At 51.9% G+C, this 21,888-nt stretch overlaps 1 protein-coding gene across 1 annotated transcript in view; it reads left to right on the top strand.

Annotated features, from left to right (window-relative positions):
* Positions 1-21,888, top strand: part of OBSCN (obscurin, cytoskeletal calmodulin and titin-interacting RhoGEF) — a 528,918-nt gene that overhangs the window by 41,838 nt on the left and 465,192 nt on the right. The window contains exon 2 of the mRNA XM_073676881.1: positions 10,286-11,419. Within this exon, the coding sequence (XP_073532982.1) occupies positions 10,294-11,419 (1,126 nt within the window). The 5' untranslated portion in view covers positions 10,286-10,293. The remainder of the gene's footprint in view (positions 1-10,285; positions 11,420-21,888) is intronic.

Below are 21,888 nucleotides of genomic sequence, written 5' to 3'. Positions count from 1 at the left end.
GTGATGTTCCCCTATGTGTCTCCTGTACAGTAGTGATGTTCCCCTATGTGTCCCCCGTACAGTACTGATGTTCCCCTATGTGGCCCCCGTACAGTAGTAATGTTCCCCTATGTGTCCCCCATACAGTAGTGATGTTACCCTATGTGGCCCCCGTACAGTAGTGATGTTCCCCTATGTGGCCCCTGTACAGTAGTGATGTTCCCCTATGTGTCCCCCGTACAGTAGTGATGTTCCCCTATGTGGCCCCCATACAGTAGTGATGTTACCCTATGTGGCCCCCGTACAGTAGTGATGTTCCCCTATGTGGCCCCTGTACAGTAGTGATGTTCCCCTATGTGTCCCCCGTACAGTAGTAATGTTCCCCTATGTGTCCCCCATACAGTAGTGATGTTACCCTATGTGGCCCCTATGTAGAAATACTGTCCTCCAATTATGACCCAATGTAGTAATGTTTCCCCTCTGTATGTGGCCTCCCAGAATGCTCCTCCACAATCCAATCTCTCCCCTGCCCGTGCTCCCATGCTGAGCGACCCTGTGCTCTCCATTCTTCTGCCGGCTGGTTCTCTGCACTGCATTTATGCTATGTTCACAGGTCTATCTCGCTTCAGAGCCTACCAGCGTAACATCGCTTGCAGCATAATGACTTGTAAGGGTTCACGCTCAGAATGTAGTTTATTGTCTAATATAAACATAAACAGTCCTTTCTTCAGACAGAATGAAGCAACATAAATGCAGCAGCCTCACCAACCTCCGTACTCCCAGCAGCAGCTTACACTTATAAGAAATGTTTTCACCAAACAAACACCTCTGTTTGACTGCAGCACACCCCTCTGCCAAGCAGACCCAGCTGCTGTTATTAGGCCTGTACACCCCGGACTGGAGCACAGGATTGACTTTTCCAAGCCAGCTTCTTTTGGTTGCTAAATAAAGCCGGATCCAAAATCCAGTCACATTAAACCCTCTCGATAACCTAGTGTTACTGGTTCATCTTACATTACACATCTACCCTCCAGAACATCACCTCCTGCGTTCCTACAGACATTATGCTGGGATCAGATTGTAAGCCCTCCATACTCATGAGCTCTGCATAACTCTGCCCCACCACTGAGTGGCAGCTTTCTGCCTATGCACAGTGTTCATCTATATTTACAGATCTGCAGCAGATAAAACTGAGCTGCAGCAGGCAGCCCGGTATGTGACACATCGCTGGACTCAGGGTCTTTTTGGCCACAGGAGGTGGCGGCGATGAAATCCTTACCGGTGACGGATCGGTGCGTTCACATTGATACCTTGTAGCTATTTTTTTATGCTGATTTGTAGTTTGGATTCCTCCTTGTAAATTAGCGGCTCAGTAAAACCTCATTCACACGTAACAGAAAACACTCTGCAGAACATTGGGTGAAATCCCTCCAAATCTACAGTGTCCAGAGCCCCAGCCACGTGTTTCATCACAGGGACAGTTCACTGCCATGTGCGGGTAGACTGCAGTGTGAGAAGGAAATATTCTGTATTATATACAGTACCAGCTACACTATTCATTGTAATCCACCTCAGCTGCTGCAGAACTTCCTGCCGGAGCACGTATCTCCTGTCAGTCACTGGCAGGGGCCTTCTCCCGTGTAGTGATGGAGATAAGCGGTGCCTGTGGAGCGCTCACCTCCTGACAGTCAGTACCAGTATCATCTACATACAGTGGGGGAATAAGTATTTGATACACTGACGATTTTGCAAGTTTTCCCACCTACAATGAATGGAGGGGTCAGTAATTTTTATCGTAGGTCACTTCACCTGTGAGAGACAGAATCTAAAAATAACAACCAGAAATTCACATGTATGATTTAATTTGCATTTTATTACATGAAATAAGTATTCGATACAATAGAAAAACAGAACTTGGTGCAGAAACCTTTGTTACAATTACAGAGGTCAGATGTTTCCTGTAGTTCTTGACCCGGTTTGCACACACTGCAGCAGGGATTTTGGCCCCCTCCTCCATACAGATCTTCTCCAGATCTTTCAGGTTTCGGGGCTGCCGCTGGGCAACATTGAGTTCCAGCTCCCTCCAAAGATCTTCTATTGGGTTCATGTCTGGAGACTGGCTAGACCACTACAGGACCCTGAAATGCTTCTTACGGAGCCACTCCTTAGTTGCCCTGGCTGTGTGTTTCGGGTCATTGTCATGCTGCAAGACCGAGCCACTTCCCATCTTCTATGTTCTTACTGGGGGAAGGAGGTTGTTGGCCAAAATCTCACAATACATGACCCCATCCATCCTCCCTTCAATACGGTGCCATTGTCCTGTCCCCTTTACAGAAAAGCATCCCCAAAGTATGATGCTTCCCCCACCATGCTTCACAGTTGGGATGGTGTTCTTGGGGTTGTACTCATCCTTCTTCTTCCTCCAAACACGCTGAGTGGAGTTGATACCAAAATGTTCTATTTTGGTCTCATCTGACCACAAGACCTTCTCCCATGCCTCCTCTGGATCATCCAGATGGTCACTGACGAACTTCAAACGGGCCTGGACATGTGCTGGCGTGAGCAGGGCGACCATGCGTGCCCTGCAGGATTTTAATCCATGACGTAGTGTGTTACTAACGGTAATGTATGAGACTGTGGTCCCAGCTCTTTTCAGGCCATTAACCAGGTCCTCCCATGAAGTTCTGGGCTGATTCCTGACCTTAACTGAGCCATAACTTTTTTATTTTTCAGTCATGTAAGGGATTATTTTTTGCAGGACGAGTTGTACTTTTGAACAACACCATTGGTTTTACGTGTACTGGAAAGCAGTAAAAAAAATTCCAAGTGCAGTGAAATTGCAAAAAAAGTACAATTCCACATTTGTTTTTTTTTTTTTGTTTTTTTACCATGTTCACTATATGGTAAATCTGAGTTGCCATTATGATTCTCCAGGTCATTACCAGTTCGTAGACACCAGACATGTAAAGGTTCATTTTTATTTAAGTGGTGAAAAAAAAAATCCAAAGTTTGTTAAAAAAAAAAGTCGCCATTTTCCGAGACCCGCAGCGTCTCCATTTTTCGGGATCTGGGGCAGGTGAGGGATTATTTTTTGCGCGCTGAGCTGACGTTTTTACTGATTTCATTTTGGGGTGGATCCGATGTTTTGATCGCCCGTTATTGCCTTTTATTGCAATGTTGATGCTATGAAAACAAAGTAATTCTGGCATTGTGATTTTTTTTCCCGTTACGCCGTTTATCGATCGGATTAATCCTTCTTATATATTGATAGATCGAGCGTTTTCTGAACGCGGCGATACCAAATATGTCTATGTGTGATTTTTTTCTATTGCTTTATTTTGAAAGGGGTGAAAGGGGGTGATTTAAACTTCTATATTTTTTAAACTTTTTTTAATATTTTTCAAAACTTTTTTTTTACTTTACACTGGATTCAATATTCTCCCTGGGAGACTAGAAGCTGCGATCATCCGATCGTCTTGTGTGTAGCGGATTTGCTCACTGGCTAGGAGCGCCAACCGCTGGGCGACGGCATCCCGGCAATGACAACTGCAGGGGTCTCCTGCAGACCCCGGATTGTCATGTCAACCCATCAGCGACCCGCGGGCATGTGACACGGGCGCCGATGGGCCGGACTTATGTCGTCCTTCCGCCGCGGCCATGTCAAATGCCGCTGTCAGAGATTGATGGCGATTCCACCCGCGGCTGTTGGGGGCACAAGATCAGACCTGCTGTCATGTCCCCGGAAAGGTGCGGGCTCAGCGCTGAGGGAGAGACCATGTCGGAAAAACTGACAGGTCTATGAGAGGCAGAATTCTTGATAGGCGATCCAATACTTAATTAATTCAATAAAATGTCATTTAATTATGTAGAAATCCTACAATGGGATTTTCTGGATCTTATTTTTAGATTCTGTCTCTCACAGGTGAAGTGACCTACGATAAAAATTACAGACCCCTCCATTCTCTGTAGGTGGGAAAACTTGCAAAATTGTCAGTGTCAAATAGTTATTTTCGCCCCTGTATATGTCTCTGGATCGCCTGCAGCGCTGTGATAGTCAGAGCGGCGTCCGGCAGCTATATGACACCACCAGCACATAGTGCTCACCTCTGCCGCTTCGCTCCGCTGACTTGGGACCTTTAGGGTCTTTATGTAAGTCACCGGATCCCCTCGCTCTGCAGAACATGAGCAGGGGGAGCTGCGGACACCAGAGCCACATAACATGGAGATTAAGGGGCTATTTTGGCGACAATATTTACTGTTTCCTTTCTGAGAGCGTTAAAGGTGAAGAGGAAAGAGAGTGGTGACATTGAGGCTGACATTAAGGAGGACGTTCCTCCAGTGTGACATTACCAGGGATGGAGCGTTTGTGCTGTCCCTACACCACCTCCACCCTCCACAGTCTTCTCCTTTTGAGCAGTCCCTTTGATCAGACAATTGCTGCAAAAACCTGTGTTCAGTCTCATGCTTCTGCACAGTATCTTTTGTATTCAGTTTCCTCCTCCTGCATGGTCCCTGTGTTCAATCTCCTCCTCCGCAGTCCCTGTGTTCAGTCTCCTCCGCAGTCCCTGTGTTCAGTCTCCTCCGCAGTCCCTGTGTTCAGTCTCCTCCACAGTCCCTGTGTTCAGTCTCCTCCGCAGTCCCTGTGTTCAGTCTCCTCCGCAGTCCCTGTGTTCAGTCTCCTCCGCAGTCCCTGTGTTCAGTCTCCTCCGCAGTCCCTGTGTTCAGTCTCCTCCTCTACAGTCCCTGTGTTCAGTCTCCTCCTCTACAGTCCCTGTGTTCAGTCTCCTCCTCCACAGTCCCTGTGTTCAGTCTCCTCCTCCACAGTCCCTGTGTTCAGTCTCCTCCTCCACAGTCCCTGTGTTCAGTCTCCTCCTCCACAGTCCCTGTGTTCAGTCTCCTCCTCCACAGTCCCTGTGTTCAGTCTCCTCCTCCACAGTCCCTGTGTTCAGTCTCCTCCTCCACAGTCCCTGTGTTCAGTCTCCCCCTCCACAGTCCCTGTGTTCAGTCTCCTCCTCCACAGTCCTTGTGTTCAGTCTCCTCCCGCATTGTCCGTGTCCGGTCTCCTCCTACACTCGGTCCTTGTGTCCAGTCTCCCCCTCCACAGTCCCTGTGTTCAGTCTCCTCCTCCACAGTCCCTGTGTTCAGTCTCCTCCTCCACAGTCCTTGTGTTCAGTCTCCTCCCGCATTGTCCGTGTCCGGTCTCCTCCTACACTCGGTCCCTGTGTTCAGTCTCCTCCTCCACAGTCCCTGTGTTCAGTCTCCTCCTCCACAGTCCCTGTGTTCAGTCTCCTCCTCCACAGTCCCTGTGTTCAGTCTCCTCCTCCACAGTCCCTGTGTTCAGTCTCCTCCTCCACAGTCCCTGTGTTCAGTCTCCTCCTCCACAGTCCCTGTGTTCAGTCTCCCCCTCCACAGTCCCTGTGTTCAGTCTCCTCCTCCACAGTCCTTGTGTTCAGTCTCCTCCCGCATTGTCCGTGTCCGGTCTCCTCCTACACTCGGTCCTTGTGTCCAGTCTCCTCCTCCACAGTCCCTGTGTTCAGTCTCCCCCTCCACAGTCCCTGTGTTCAGTCTCCTCCTCCACAGTCCCTGTGTTCAGTCTCCTCCTCCACAGTCCTTGTGTTCAGTCTCCTCCCGCATTGTCCGTGTCCGGTCTCCTCCTACACTCGGTCCCTGTGTTCAGTCTCCTCCTCCACAGTCCCTGTGTTCAGTCTCCTCCTCCACAGTCCCTGTGTTCAGTCTCCTCCTCCACAGTCCCTGTGTTCAGTCTCCTCCACAGTCCCTGTGTTCAGTCTCCTCCGCAGTCCCTGTGTTCAGTCTCCTCCTCTACAGTCCCTGTGTTCAGTCTCCTCCTCTACAGTCCCTGTGTTCAGTCTCCTCCTCCACAGTCCCTGTGTTCAGTCTCCTCCTCCACAGTCCCTGTGTTCAGTCTCCTCCTCCACAGTCCCTGTGTTCAGTCTCCCCCTCCACAGTCCCTGTGTTCAGTCTCCTCCTCCACAGTCCTTGTGTTCAGTCTCCTCCCGCATTGTCCGTGTCCGGTCTCCTCCTACACTCGGTCCTTGTGTCCAGTCTCCTCCTCCACAGTCCCTGTGTTCAGTCTCCCCCTCCACAGTCCCTGTGTTCAGTCTCCTCCTCCACAGTCCCTGTGTTCAGTCTCCTCCTCCACAGTCCTTGTGTTCAGTCTCCTCCCGCATTGTCCGTGTCCGGTCTCCTCCTACACTCGGTCCCTGTGTTCAGTCTCCTCCTCCACAGTCCCTGTGTTCAGTCTCCTCCTCCACAGTCCCTGTGTTCAGTCTCCTCCTCCACAGTCCCTGTGTTCAGTCTCCTCCTCCACAGTCCCTGTGTTCAGTCTCCTCCTCCACAGTCCCTGTGTTCAGTCTCCTCCTCCACAGTCCCTGTGTTCAGTCTCCCCCTCCACAGTCCCTGTGTGCAGTCTCCTCCTCCACAGTCCTTGTGTTCAGTCTCCTCCCGCATTGTCCGTGTCCGGTCTCCTCCTACACTCGGTCCTTGTGTCCAGTCTCCTCCTCCACAGTCCCTGTGTTCAGTCTCCCCCTCCACAGTCCCTGTGTTCAGTCTCCTCCTCCACAGTCCCTGTGTTCAGTCTCCTCCTCCACAGTCCTTGTGTTCAGTCTCCTCCCGCATTGTCCGTGTCCGGTCTCCTCCTACACTCGGTCCCTGTGTTCAGTCTCCTCCTCCACAGTCCCTGTGTTCAGTCTCCTCCTCCACAGTCCCTGTGTTCAGTCTCCTCCTCCACAGTCCCTGTGTTCAGTCTCCTCCTCCACAGTCCCTGTGTTCAGTCTCCCCCTCCACAGTCCCTGTGTTCAGTCTCCTCCTCCACAGTCCTTGTGTTCAGTCTCCTCCCGCATTGTCCGTGTCCGGTCTCCTCCTACACTCGGTCCCTGTGTCCAGTCTCCTCCTCCACAGTCCCTGTGTTCAGTCTCCTCCTCCACAGTCCCTGTGTTCAGTCTCCTCCTCCACAGTCCCTGTGTTCAGTCTCCTCCTCCACAGTCCCTGTGTTCAGTCTCCCCCTCCACAGTCCCTGTGTTCAGTCTCCTCCTCCACAGTCCTTGTGTTCAGTCTCCTCCCGCATTGTCCATGTCCGGTCTCCTCCTACACTCGGTCCCTGTGTCCAGTCTTCTTCATTGTTATTCCTGTGTCCTATCTCCTCCCGCAACTTCCCTGTGTCCTGTCTCCTCCTCCATGATCATTCCTGTGTCCTGTCTCCTCATCTGCTCAGACCATGGGACCGGTTTCCTCCCGCATTGTCTCTGTGTCCGGTCTTCTCCTCCATTGTTATTCATGTGTCCGGTCTCCTACTCCGCTCGGTCCATGTGTTCAGTCTCCTCCCGCTTTGTCTGTGTCCGGTCTCCCCCTCCACTCAGTCCCTGTGTCTAGTCTTCTCCATTGTTATACCTGTGTTCGGTCTCCTCCCGCATCGTTCCTGTATCTGGTCTCCTCCTCCATGATTATTCCTGTGTCCCGGTCTCCTCATTCGCTCGGACCATGTGTCCGGTTTACTCCCGCATTCTCTCTTTGTCCGGTCTCCTCCTCCATTGTTATTCATGTGTCCGGTCTCCTCCTCCCCTTGGTCCATGTGTTCGGTCTCCTCCCACATTGGCCCTGTGTCCGGTCTCCTCCGCTCGAGCCATGTGTTCGCTCTACTCCCGCATTGTCCGTGTCCTTCTCCTCTACTCGGTCCCTGTGTCCAGTTTTCACCATTGTTATTCCTGTGTTCAGTCTCCTCGTCTGCTCGGAGCATGTGTCCTGCTCCTCTCGCATCGTCCCTGTGTCCTGTCTCCTCCTCCATGATTATTCCTGTGTCCAGTCTCCTCATCCGCTCGGAGCATGTGTCCGGTCTCCTTCCGCTTCGTCCCTGTGTCCGGTTACCTCCTCCATGATTATTCCTGTGTACGGTCTCCTTCCGCATCGTCCCTGTGTCCGGTCTCCTCTTCCATGATTATTCCTGTGTCCTGTCTCCTCCCGCATCGTCCCTGTGTCCGGTCTCCTCCTCCATGATTATTCCTGTGTCCGGTCTCCTCCCGCATCGTCCCTGTATCAGGTCTCCTCCTCCATGATTATTCCTGTGTCCGGTCTCCTCCCACATCGTCCCTGTGTCCGGTCTCCTCCTCCATGATTATTCCTGTGTCCGGTCTCCTCCCGCATCGTCCCTGTGTCCGGTCTCCTCCTCCATGATTATTCCTGTGTCCGGTCTCCTCCCGCATCGTCCCTGTGTCCGGTTACCTCCTCCATGATTATACCTGTGTCCGGTCTCCTCCTGCATCGTCCCTGTGTCCGGTCTCCTCCTCCATGATTATTCCTGTGTCCGGTCTCCTCCCGCATCGTCCCTATGTCCACTCTCCTCCTCGATTATACCTGTGTCCGGTATCCTCCCGCATCGTCCTTGTGTCCGGTCTCCTCCTCCATGATTATTCCTGTGTCCGGTCTCCTCCCGCATCGTCCCTGTGTCCAGTCTCCTCCTCCATGATTATTCCTGTGTCCGGTCTCCTCCCGCATCGTCCCTGTGTCCGGTCTCCTCCTCCATGATTATTCCTGTGTCCGGTCTCCTTCCGCATCGTCCGTGTCCGGTTACCTCCTCCATGATTATACCTGTGTCCGGTCTCCTCCCACATCGTCCCTGTGTCCGGTCTCCTCCTCCATTATTATTCCTGTGTCCGGTCTCCTCCCGCATCGTCCTTGCATCCGGTCTCCTCCTCCATGATTATTCCTGTGTCCTGTCTCCTCCCGCATCGTCCCTGTGTCCGGTCTCCTCCTCCATGATTAGTCCTGTGTCCGGTCTCCTCCCGCATCGTCCCTGTGTCCGGTCTCCTCCTCTATGATTATTCCTGTGTCCGGTCTCCTCCCGCGTCGTCCTTGTGTCCGGTCTCCTCCTCCATGATTATTCCTGTGTCCGGTCTCCTCCCGCATCGTCCCTGTGTCCGGTCTCCTCCTCCATGATTATTCCTGTGTCCGGTCTCCTCCCGCATCGTCCTTGTGTCCGGTCTCCTCCTCCATGATTATTCCTGTGTCCGGTCTCCTCCCGCATCGTCCTTGCGTCCGGTCTCCTCCTCCATGATTATTCCTGTGTCCGGTCTCCTCCCGCATCGTCCCTGTGTCCGGTCTCCTCCTCCATGATTATTCCTGTGTCCGGTCTCCTCCCGCATCGTCCCTGTGTCCGGTCTCCTCCTCTATGATTATTCCTGTGTCCGGTCTCCTCCCGCGTCGTCCTTGTGTCCGGTCTCCTCCTCCATGATTATTCCTGTGTCCGGTCTCCTCCCGCATCGTCCCTGTGTCCGGTCTCCTCCTCCATGATTATTCCTGTGTCCGGTCTCCTCCCGCATCGTCCTTGCGTCCGGTCTCCTCCTCCATGATTATTCCTGTGTCCGGTCTCCTCCCGCATCGTCCCTGTGTCCGGTCTCCTCCTCTATGATTATTCCTGTGTCCGGTCTCCTCCCGCGTCGTCCTTGTGTCCGGTCTCCTCCTCCATGATTATTCCTGTGTCCGGTCTCCTCCCGCATCGTCCCTGTGTCCGGTCTCCTCCTCCATGATTATTCCTGTGTCCGGTCTCCTCCCGCATCGTTCTTGTGTCCGGTCTCCTCCTCCATGATTATTCCTGTGTCCGGTCTCCTCCCGCATCGTCCCTGTGTCCGGTCTCCTCCTCTATGATTATTCCTGTGTCCGGTCTCCTCCCGCGTCGTCCTTGTGTCCGGTCTCCTCCTCCATGATTATTCCTGTGTCCGGTCTCCTCCCGCATCGTCCCTGTGTCCGGTCTCCTCCTCCATGATTATTCCTGTGTCCGGTCTCCTCCCGCATCGTTCTTGTGTCCGGTCTGATCTGCTCAGACTATGTGACCAGTTTCCTCCCGCATTGTCTCTGTGTCTGGTCACCTCCTCCATTGTTATTCCAGTGTCCGATCTCCTCCTCTGCTCAGAGCATGTGTCTGGCCTCCTCCCGTATTGTCCCTGTGTCCGGTTTTCTCCTCCACTTGGCCTCTGTCTGTTCTCTTTATTCTCCATCCCTATGTTAGTTCTTTGCGGTAACCAATCACTGTAATAAGTGTAAATATTTTGCTTTGCTATATGGATGCTGATACTCTCCATTCTCCTCCAGAGCTGCGGTCATACTTCTGCTATTACATCCTTCCTTTTCTATTACACACGGAGCTGCAGTGACATGTCTGCCTCTGGCCCTTGTCCTTGCCTTCCTATAAGTGCAGTGTGGTGGTGACTTTCCTAACAAGCGTATAATAATGATATATGATCCCGGATCGGTCTCTTTTGTATTTCTCCTTCTAATAATTCTCATCTCTTTCCAGATATCACAATGGATTCCAGTTTGTTCAGCGGGGTGCCGCGCTTTCTCACCAGGCCCAAAGCCTTCATGATGTCAGTGGGTAAAGATGCCACCTTGAGTTGTCAGATTGTCGGAAATCCTGTGCCTACAGTCACCTGGGAGAAGGATAAACTCCAGATCGCATCCGGAGGTCGCTTCAAGATGGTGCAGGATGGAGAACTCTACCAGCTGACCATCTACGACTTGTCCTTCGAGGACAGCGGTCAGTACATCTGCCGAGCCATCAACAACATTGGGGAGGCGTTCGCCGCGGTCTCGGTGAAGGTGGGAGAGGAGAGCGCCGTGGTGGAGTGTGCCCCATACTTTATTCTGAAGCCGACCATCTCTCGAGTGAGCCTGGGAGAAGACGCCACCTTCCAGTGCCGGGTACAGGGCCACCCATCACCAGTGGTAACATGGGAGAAAGATGGCCGACAGGTGGGAACAGCCGCCGATTCCAACCGCCTACGTGTAGAGTCCCAGGGAGGGTCCAGCTCTCTGCGCATTCATTGTGTTCGGTTTTCAGACAGTGGAACTTATCTGTGTCGTGCAGAGAACTTTGTCGGCCAAACCAAGGCCTCTGCTTCACTGTCTATTGACTCTTATAGCAATCTTAATGTCAACAGTACCAGCATTGTGGAGTCTTCATACGGGAAAACCGCCTCGCTTCTGTCTCACCTCCAGAAACGGCGAGAGGAGATACGGAAAACCGACCTTTCGATTATGGGCTCCTACGAGTCAAACGTTATGGGCTACGGAGCTCTGGATACATTGACCGGTCTGGGATTGTCTCTGGACTATGAAAGGGCTGCCACCCTTACTCCCAAAATAAACCGCGAAGGAACCATGAGCGTCCTTACCCGCACCTGCACCGTGACGGAGGGAAAACATGCCAAGATGAGCTGCTTCGTCACCGGTGAACCCAAACCTGAGATTGTGTGGAAGAAGGACGGAGCGGTGATCTCAGAGGGCCGGAGGCACGTGGTGTACGAGGACGAGCAGGAGAACTTTGTGCTGAAGATTTTATTCTGCAAACAGATTGATAATGGATTGTACACGTGCACCGCGTCCAACCTGGCCGGCCAGACCTACAGCTCCGTGCTGGTCATAGTCAAAGGTGAGTGGTGGTTACTACACCTTATAGTTTTCTGATGCCCCTAATAACCTGATCGGTCTGATGCCAGTCCCTGGACCATGAATGCCCACTCCATGGTCACCTCTGATTGGTGTGAATGGCATCTCCTACGTCATCCACAGAGCCCGCCACTAATCTGAAGGGCGGCGCATGTGCCGAGGATCAGTTTCCGATGCCATGAACCAAGTGACCCGACACTAGACTTGGCTGGATCTGTGGATGTAGACCTCATCCATGTCAGAGGTGACCTTGCCAGATGACACAGAAGGTGCTAAACATGGTCCATTCACACCATCGGCCAAATTGTTTTTTTTACTAGGAATATGGCGCCACCGGGTGACTATGGAAGGGTTGTACGAAAACAGGCTTGTAGTGTAAGGAAAACCTTATAAAATGTTCACTGTAACTTATACAAAGCCCATTCCTTCTAAAATGTGGTGAATCCTGATTGTCGCCAGCATAGGGGGTTCAGAGGTAAGACATATGGGGGGTCCAAGACAGAAGAAATCACCATTATTATACATGGCAGGAAATGTTATTATGTTTTATTAGTGGATTCCCTTGTAATTACTGATTGGCCAGAATACGTGAGCCCCACCCCCCGGACTGTTGAGATAAAGGACTCTTCCTGATAGAAGTCATTGGCAGGAAAATGTGACCTCTCCTGGTTCATTTGATTGGATATCAAGTGAGATCTGTGATAGCTAAGAGCGTATGTATATACAGTGGATATAAAAAGTCTACATGACCCTGATAAATACCACGTGAATGTCATGTAAAAAAAAATCCGACAAAGAAGAATAATTTCAGAACTTTTTACATCTTTAATGTCACCCACAATCTGTACAAATCCATTCAGAAACAAACTGAAAGCGCTTTGAGGGTCAATTAAAAATAACAAAACTAAAATAATATGGCTGCATAAGTGTTAGCATCCTCTTATAATCGGGGTTTCCCCCGCATAGTAGTCGGTGCTCGGCCGCCGTCATTTACAGCGATTCTGATTAACCCCAGAGAAAGTGTCGCTGTTCCAGGAGGATTTTCCTGACAGTTTCTGGTCCATAACAGCTGACAACACAGCAGAGGATCTCACTGCGGAAAGTTGTCAGTCAGGAGAAGAAGACAAAAACATTTCCCAGACATTAGATCCACCATGGACACTGTGAAGATGTCATTTAAGAAGGGGCTGAAATCTGCCACTACAATGACATTACTGAGAACTGGACGCCCCTCAAACATTGATAGAAAGACAAGAAGAAAATTGGTGCTGGATGCTGCATAGATCGACCGCAACATTAAAGGAGCTGCAGGAATTTTTGGCTCGTCCTGGTTGTGTCCTGCATGTGATAGCAATATCCTGTATTCTTCATATGTCCGGCGTGTGGGGTTGGGGGACAAGATGGAGCCTTTTCTTACAAACAGAATGATGATCGAAGTACAACTAAGTTTTCCCAAAACCTCTATTACGTCGGCCAGAAGCAGAAAAGTGTTCTGTCTGATGAAACCAAGGGGGAACTTTGTGGTCATAATTTTAAAAGCCAGCACTGCCCATCACCAGAAGTACCCCATCCCTACAGTGAGGCAAAGCGGGGGCAGCATTGTGTTCTGGGGCTGTTTTTTTGTCAATTGGAACTGGGCTTTACTCAAGGGACAGGAGGTTATGGACAGAACAAATATCAGACATCAGAACCTTCCGACTCTGCTAACAAGTCGAAGATGAGGAGGAATTTTACCAGTCAGCAGACAACAACCCTACGTGACCTCCAAATAACCAAAAGAACAGAACCGCTTCACCAGAAGATGGAAGGTCTGGAGCGGCCGAGCCCACACCTGAATCCAAGGGGCAATTTGTGGTGACCTGAAGAGGGCGCTGTACACAGGAGATGTCCCGGCAACCTGACAGATGTGGAGCTGCTGCAAGGAGGAGCCGGCAAAGATGGCCAATTCTAGCACTGATAGACCCCGACCCAAGAAGACTGAACGCTGCCAGAAATACACAGGGACTGCAGCAAAGTATTAGGCTATTTTCACACACGTTGTGTTTTGCTGCGTATTTTGCAGCAGATTTTTATGCATCTAGCAGTACCAGCAAAGTCTATGAGAAACCAGACTCCTCTGTTCACACACGTAGCTTTTTGTTTGCTGCGTATTTTCTGCCTTGCTTGCGTATTTGGAAAATAGAGCATGTCCCCTCTTTCAGCGTTTCTGCAGCAGAAAACGCACCTGCGCTTTTGCTGTGTTTTTTCACCCATAGGAAGTAATGGGTGGTCAGAAATGCGCAGGAAATACGCAGCAAAAACCGCAACAAATCTGCAGCAAATACGCGCGTTTTTTTACGCAGCGGTTTTCCTGCCAGAGAAAAGTTAGCAGATTTGCAGCAGGAAAAAAACACAATGTGTGTGAACATAGCCTAAGTGTAAGGGTGTGCAGATTTATGCAGTCACGTGATTTTACTTCTTTTATTGTTCCACCTTAAAAATTTTTTAGTTCATTTCTCAATGGATTTGTACAGATAAATAAAGGGGACGAGAGTTCTGAAATGAGGACATCCAGTGTATATTTCTCTGCCATGTCCCGTACGTGGGTCTAATTCTCGGCCTCGCTCCAGTAATGTGAGCGGGACATGGCGCATGCCTGCAGTCTACACCATGCGGCTTTGTCGGCTGCAGTCTACACCATGCGGCTTTGTCGGCTGCTGTCTACACCATGTGGCTTTGTCGGCTGCAGTCTACACGCTGCGGCTTTGTCGGCTGCAGTCTACACGCTGCGGCTTTGTCGGCTGCAGTCTACACGCTGCGGCTTTGTCGGCTGCAGTCTACACCCTGCGGCTTTGTCGGCTGCAGTCTACACGCTGCGGCTTTGTCGGCTGCTGTCTACACCATGTGGCTTTGTCGGCTGCAGTCTACACGCTGCGGCTTTGTCGGCTGCAGTCTACACGCTGCGGCTTTGTCGGCTGCAGTCTACACGCTGCGGCTTTGTCGGCTGCAGTCTACACGCTGCGGCTTTGTCGGCTGCAGTCTACACCCTGCGGCTTTGTAGGCTGCAGTCTACACCCTGCGGCTTTGTCGGCTGCAGTCTACACGCTGCGGCTTTGTCGGCTGCAGTCTACACGCTGCGGCTTTGTTGGCTGCAGTCTACACGCTGCGGCTTTGTTGGCTGTAGTCTACACCCTGCGGCTTTGTTGGCTGCAGTCTACACCCTGCGGCTTTGTCGGCTGCGGTCTACACGCTGCGGCTTTGTCGGCTGCGGTCTACACGCTGCGGCTTTGTCGGCTGCGGTCTACACGCTGCGGCTTTGTCGGCTGCGGGGGGCAGACACACACAGTGGAGTGTGACGGTGCTCAGGGTAACAGTAGGGGCTCCTCTGTGTCCCCGGTCAAGCTCTGGGCCGATGGATGAGCACATGTGTTGTGCATGGCCTCGCCCTCTCTCGGGGTGTAGGATATCACAGCGCTGGCATTGCTGCCCCTCTCTGGGCTCGCCAGGATCCTGCCTATATATAGACTTTTCTCTGATGGACATCCACATCATCCAGCATTGTCCCAGGAGTAAGAATAGACTGGAAATAATAACGTCACAGTTATGAATGTCTGATTCACCAGCGACCTCCGGACCATCAGATCAGTGGTGCTGTACAGGGGGATGACTCCGACCATCACCATAAATATAAGAGGCAGCGTAGGGCACTGCAGGTGATGCCAGCCTGCCCACCAGATAAGACCCCACAGCAGATCACTGTGCAGTAGATTGTATGGGCCTGAGCACCTCAGGGGAAGTCTGTTATACAGCAATGCCAACGATAGTGCATGAACGGTGGGCAGGGTGGTAGTCATGGGCGAGGGATGTTAGGTTGTCTTCTTCACCCTGGCCCGCTGCAGGACAATGGGGACGTGCTTGTCCCGGGGGGTGTGTGGGGGGCTGTACTCTGGGCTGTATGCTGTGGGAGGCTTTACTCACTTTCATCCTTGGTTCAGACGGGTGCAGATCCTCTGCGCTTTGAATAAAAGACGACACGGTTCTTTAAGTCCAATTGACTTCACCAGCTCGGCCTTAGAAACAGGGCATTACAGATACAACACTGGCTGCAGACCCCGGCATTCACAGATGATAAAACAGTCTCAATCCCCACCTGGTGCTATTCACGGCGTGACGCGGCCCTAGGGGAAACTGCCTCTGGACTTACACGTGGGGAAGCTCCTGCTTCACCCCACCGCTCCCAATACACGTGGGGAAGCTCCTGCTTCACCCCACCGCTCCCAATACACGTGGGGAAGCTCCTGCTTCACCACACCGCTCCCAATACACGTGGGGAAGCTCCTGCTTCACCCCACCGCTCCCAATACCCGACTCTAGCAGGAACCACCTCGCTCCTGAGGGTCCCTAGTCCTGGCACGTCCATTACTGCCTATCGGCTGGAAGAGGCCAGAATCCACAAAGTGACCTTTAGAGTATGGACTGTGCTGTGCCCGTTCCTGTTAATCCTCCTCGTTTCCCCACACACACCCGTCTCTCTTCTTCTCTGTCTCCTTCCTCACTGCTCCTTCTTAACTAACTAAGATGGCCGAATCTAATCTCCCAGAGATCCCTCAGTCCCTAGCTTGTCACTGAGGGCGGCCCAACTAGTTAACACTGTGTACCCCAACTAACATACAGGGGGCCATAGTATCAACATGCAACCTGCTGCCATCTAATGGCCATATCATAAATAACACATTTTACGATGACTGCAACACACAGTTACTAACCAGTTCTATAGGGGAGTGGGACGCCTAGCACCCCCTCACCGTGCATGGGCCCAACACCTGCATTATACAACCTGGAGGCTGCACTGGAATAGAGGCATTACCATCATGCTAATTATCAGAGGTCTACATAGAGGAGGGAACCCCACCGCAGTAATCTGAAAGCCCCTCCCTGGTGCCAATTTACCCTTCCAGCCACACCCAAGCAAAGCATGAAGCCCCCTGCCCTCCATCCCGGCCCAACCAGGTCTGACTGTCCAGGTCATAGTGCTCCTTATCAGGAGAGATAAATCCTTAGGTAACAGCCCCAAGATTTGTGATAATCCTACAATGATCAGCTCCTGGATTCTTCAGTTTTCCCAAACTACACATTCTCCAGCATAATAAGAGGAAAACCCAAAACACGTGCTCCTGCAGTTCTCATATGTCTCCAGAAGAGGACAGAGCAGTAAATGTTGGTGACAGCTCTACACACATATGATTCTCTCATCAGGATCATATAGATTCCTCTCCTTCAGTCTTTGTGGATCCATGAGACTGGCCAATGGTTCCTCAGGGGCGGGGATGAGCTCAGGTTACATTGTATCACTGGGGTTTTTCTTTGTGCTGCTCATCAGGGTCACACAGATTCCTTTCCTTCAGTCTTTGTGGATCCATGAAACCAGTCAATGGCTTCTCGGGGCGGGTATGAGCTCAGGTTACATTGTATCACTGGGGTCTTTCCTTATGCTGCCCATCAGAATCACGTAGATTCCTGTACTTCAGTGTCTGTTCATCCATAACACCGGTCAGTGGCACCACAGGGTTGGGATAATCTCACATTACATTGTGTCTCTGGGGTTTTTCCTTGCGCTGCTAATCGGGATCATACAGATTCCTTTCCTTCAGTCTTTGTGGATCCATGAGACCGGTCTGTGGTTCCTCAGGGGCGGGGATGAGCTCAGGTTACATTGTGTCTCTGGGGTTTTTCCTTGCGCTGCTCATCAGGATCATACAGATTCCTTTCCTTCAGTCTTTGTGGATCCATGAGACCGGTCAGTGGTTCCTCAGGGGCGGGGATGAGCTCAGGTTACATTGTATCAGTGGGGTCTTTCCTTGTGCTGCCCATCAGGATCATATAGATTCCTGTATTTCAGTCTTTGTGGATCCATGAGACTGGTCAGTGGTTCCTCAGGGTGGGGATGATCTCACGATACATTGTGTCACTGGGGTCTTTAATATGCTGCTCATCAGGATCATATAGATTCCTGTCCTTCAGTCTTTGTGGATCCATGAGACTGGTCAGTGGTTCCTCGGGGGCGGGGATGAGCTCAGGTTACATTGTGTCAGTGGGGTCTTTCCTTGCGCTGCCCATCAGGATCACACAGATTCCTGTCCTTCAGTCTTTGTGGATCCATGAGACTGGTCAGTGGTTCCTCAGGGGCGGGGATGAGCTCAGGTTACATTGTGTCAGTGGGGTCTTTCCTTGTGCTGCCCATCAGGGTCACACAGATTCCTGTCCTTCAGTCTTTGTGGATCCATGAGACTGGTCAGTGGTTCCTCAGTGGCGGGGATGAGCTCAGGTTACATTGTATCACTGGGGTCTTTCCTTGCGCTGCCCATCAGGGTCACACAGATTCCGTTACTTCAGTCTTTGTGGATCCATGAGACTGGTCAGTGGTTCCTCAGGGGCGGGGATGAGCTCAGGTTACATTGTGTCTCTGGGATTTTTCCTTGTGCTGCCCATCAGGATCACATACATTCCTTTCCTTCAGTCTTTGTGGATCCATGAGACTGGTCAGTGGTTCCTCAGGGGCGGGGATGAGTTCAGGTTACATTGTATCAGTGGAGTCGTTCCTTGCGCTGCCCATCAGGATCATATAGATTCCTGTATTTCAGTCTCTGTGGATCCATGAGACAGATCAGTGGTACCTCAGGGTGGGGATGATCTCACGATACATTGTGTCACTGGGGTCTTTAATATGCTGCTCATCAGGATCATATAGATTCCTGTCCTTCAGTCTTTGTGGATCCATGAGACTGGTCAGTGGTTCCTCAGGGGCAGGGATGAGCTCAGGTTACATTGTATCAGTGGAGTCTTTCCTTGCGCTGCCCATCAGGATCACACAGATTCCTGTCCTTCAGTCTTTGTGGATCCATGAGACTGGTCAGTGGTTCCTCGGGGGTGGGGATGAGCTCAGGTTACATTGTATCAGTGGAGTCTTTCCTTGCGCTGCCCATCAGGGTCACACAGATTCCTGTCCTTCAGTCTTTGTGGATCCATGAGACTGGTCAGTGGTACCTTGGGGTGGGAATAAGCTCAGGTTACATTGTATCACTGGGGTCTTTCTTTGCGCTGCCCATCAGGATCATATAGATTCCTCTCCTTCAGTCTTTGTGGATCCATGAGACTGGTCAGTGGTTCCTCAGGGGCAGGGATGAGCTCAGGTTACATTGTGTCAGTGGGGTCTTTCCTTGTGCTGCCCATCAGAATCATATAGATTTCTGATCTATAGTCTTTGTGGATCCATGAGACTGGCCAATGGTTCCTCAGGGGCGGGGATGAGCTCAGGTTACATTGTACCAGTGGAGTCTTTCCTTGCGCTGCCCATCAGGGTCACACAGATTCCTTTCCTTCAGTCTTTGTGGATCCATGAGACTGGTCAGTGGTTCCTCAGGGGCGGGGATGAGCTCAGGTTACATTGTGTTAGTGGGGTCTTTCTTTGTGCTGCTCATCACGGTCACACAGATTCCTTTCCTTCAGTCTTTGTGGATCCATGAGACTGGTCAGTGGTTCCTCAGGGGCGGGGATGAGCTCAGGTTACATTGTATCACTGGGGTCTTTCCTTGCGCTGCCCATCAGGGTCACACAGATTCCTGTCCTTCAGTCTTTGTGGATCCATGAGACTGGTCAGTGGTTCCTCTGGGACGGGGATGAGCTCAGGTTACATTGTACCAGTGGGGTCTTTCCTTGCGCTGCCCATCAGGGTCACACAGATTCCTGTCCTTCAGTCTTTGTGGATCCATGAGACTGGCCAATGGTTCCTCAGGGGCCGGGATGAGCTCAGGTTACATTGTGTCAGTGGGGTCTTTCCTTGCGCTGCCCATCAGGATCACACAGATTCTTGATCTATAGTCTTTGTGGATCCATGAGACTGGCCAATGGTTCCTCAGGGGCGGGGATGAGCTCAGGTTACATTGTGTCAGTGGGGTCTTTCCTTGCGCTGTGTTATGCACACGCCCGGACTGACTGGCGTGTGCGGGTGTTGTGGTTCCACTGGACCATGGACCGGAGAGTGCCTGGAGGGGCGTGACTAAGTATCTGGCCGATCCGACCAAGGTGGCACGACGGCATACGACGCCAGTGCACCAGGGAGAAACCGGGCAGAGGGACCAGGTGCTACTCCAGGTCAAACTCCGGACACGGGGGTTGACCCACACTGGGATTACTGGAACAGGCAGGTTAGGCTGGCACAGACTGGTGGATGTAAGCAAACACGGCAGGTATGCAGATGGGTGGATACAGGCGAGTATGCAGGCAGGGAGGTACTGGCCGAAAGGACGGGCTGGAGCACAGAGAGGTTAAGACCCAGTACAGACTGGGTCACAGAACCGCAGATGCGGTAGACAACCACAGCAGAGAGGGAACGCCCGAAGCGGTGGGCAAGAACAGAGCAGGACGGGGCTGCAGGAGCAGCGAGCACAAGCAGGGCAGGACAGGACTGCCGGAGCAGCGGGCAGAAGCAGGGCAGGGCGGAAACCGCAGAAGCAGTAAGCAAGATAAGAGCAGAGCAGAAACCGCAGGAGCGGCAAGCAAGGCAGGAGCAGAGCGGACACCGCAGAGCGGTAAACAAGGCAGGAGCAGAGCAGAAACCGCAAGAGCGGCAAGCTAAGCAGGAGCAGAGCGGACACCGCAGAGCGGTAAACAAGGCAGGAGCAGAGCAGAAACCGCAAGAGCGGCAAGCTAAGCAGGAGCAGAGCGGACACCGCAGAGCGGTAAACAAGGCAGGAGCAGAGCAGAAACCGCAAGAGCGGCAAGCTAAGCAGGAGCAGAGCGGACACCGCAGAACGGTAAACAAGGCAGGAGCAGAGCAGAAACCGCAAGAGCGGCAAGCTAAGCAGGAGCAGAGCGGACACCGCAGAGCGGTAAACAAGGCAGGAGCAGAGCAGAAACCGCAAGAGCGGCAAGCTAAGCAGGAGCAGAGCGGACACCGCAGAGCGGTAAACAAGGCAAGGGGATAGGACTCTGTTCACAAAGAACAGACGGAGAAGGAAAGGCAGAACCAGAAGCACGCACAGTACTTACATAGAAGTAGCGAGCGTACACTAAATTCACAACAGAGGTACAGAGACGACGAGAAGGAATTTAGGAGCAGGTTCAGACTCTGCAGAAAGACGCAGAAAACAGACATAGAGGGAAAAGGGAGACAAGGTTAAAGTAGAAACGAGGCACAGACAACAGGGAACAGAGGAACGGGAACAGAGACAGCAAGGCAGGAACACAAACAGGACTCTGTTCAGACGGGAACAGATACCGCAAGGCAGGGACACAAACAGGACTCTGTTCAGACGGGAACAGATACCGCAAGGCAGGAACACAAACAGGACTCTGTTCAGACGGGAACAGATACCGCAAGGCAGGGACACAAACAGGACTCTGTTCAGACGGGAACAGATACCGCAAGGCAGGAGCACAAACAGGACTCTGTTCAGACGGGAACAGATACCGCAAGGCAGGGACACAAACAGGACTCTGTTCAGACGGGAACAGATACCGAAAGGCAGGGACACAAACAGGACTCTGTTCAGACGGGAACAGATACCGCAAGGCAGGGACACAAACAGGACTCTGTTCAGACGGGAACAGATACCGCAAGGCAGGGACACAAACAGGACTCTGTTCAGACGGGAACAGATACCGCAAGGCACAGACAGGCAGATCTAGGAATACGGCCCCTAGAAGGCGAAAGAACAGGCAAGAAGCGTGTTCACCAGAACAGACCACAGTTCAGACACAGAACTGGAAAACAGGCAGGAAAACAGGATAGGACCTGGCATGTCAGAGACAAAAAGCCAACTGACAAGAAACAATGCTCAGGCGCCATCTTGAGGAAGAAGGTGGTATAAATACCCAAAGATGGACAGCAATAGGCTGAAGGTGCAACAGGGGCGTGTCCGCAGCAGGTACAAGAAACAGGAAGTTCAGCGGGCGTCGCCCTATGCAGCCAAAGTGGAGCAGAGCAGAGCACAAGGAAAGAAGCCAGACCAGGAAGCTGGGCGGGAGATGAAGTTTGCGATCTTGCATGATGAGAGATGGAACACCATGCAAGAACGCCGCCAGGTATGCTACACGCTGCCCATCAGGGTCACACAGATTCCTTTCCTTCAGTCTTTGTGGATCCATGAGACTGGCCAATGGTTCCTCAGGGGCTGGGATGAGCTCAGGTTACATTGTGTCAGTGGGGTCTTTCCTTGCGCTGCTCATCAGGGTCACACAGTTTCCCGTCCTTCAGTCTTTGTGGATCCATGAGACTGGTCAGTGGTTCCTCAGGGGCGGGGATGAGCTCAGGTTACATTGTGTCAGTGGGGTCTTTCCTTGCGCTGCTCATCAGGGTCACACAGCTTCCTGTCCTTCAGTCTTTGTGGATCCATGAGACTGGTCAGTGGTTCCTCAGGGGCGGGGATGAGCTCAGGTTACATTGTGTCAGTGGGGTCTTTCCTTGCGCTGCTC

The sequence above is a fragment of the Phyllobates terribilis genome, unplaced genomic scaffold (assembly GCF_046119375.1).
Source record: "Phyllobates terribilis strain yellow unplaced genomic scaffold, ASM4611937v1 Scaffold_4__5_contigs__length_816908805, whole genome shotgun sequence".
Taxonomy (NCBI): domain Eukaryota; kingdom Metazoa; phylum Chordata; class Amphibia; order Anura; family Dendrobatidae; genus Phyllobates; species Phyllobates terribilis.
Note: the sequence above shows the minus strand (reverse complement) of the source record. Positions and strands in the feature narration are given on the sequence as shown.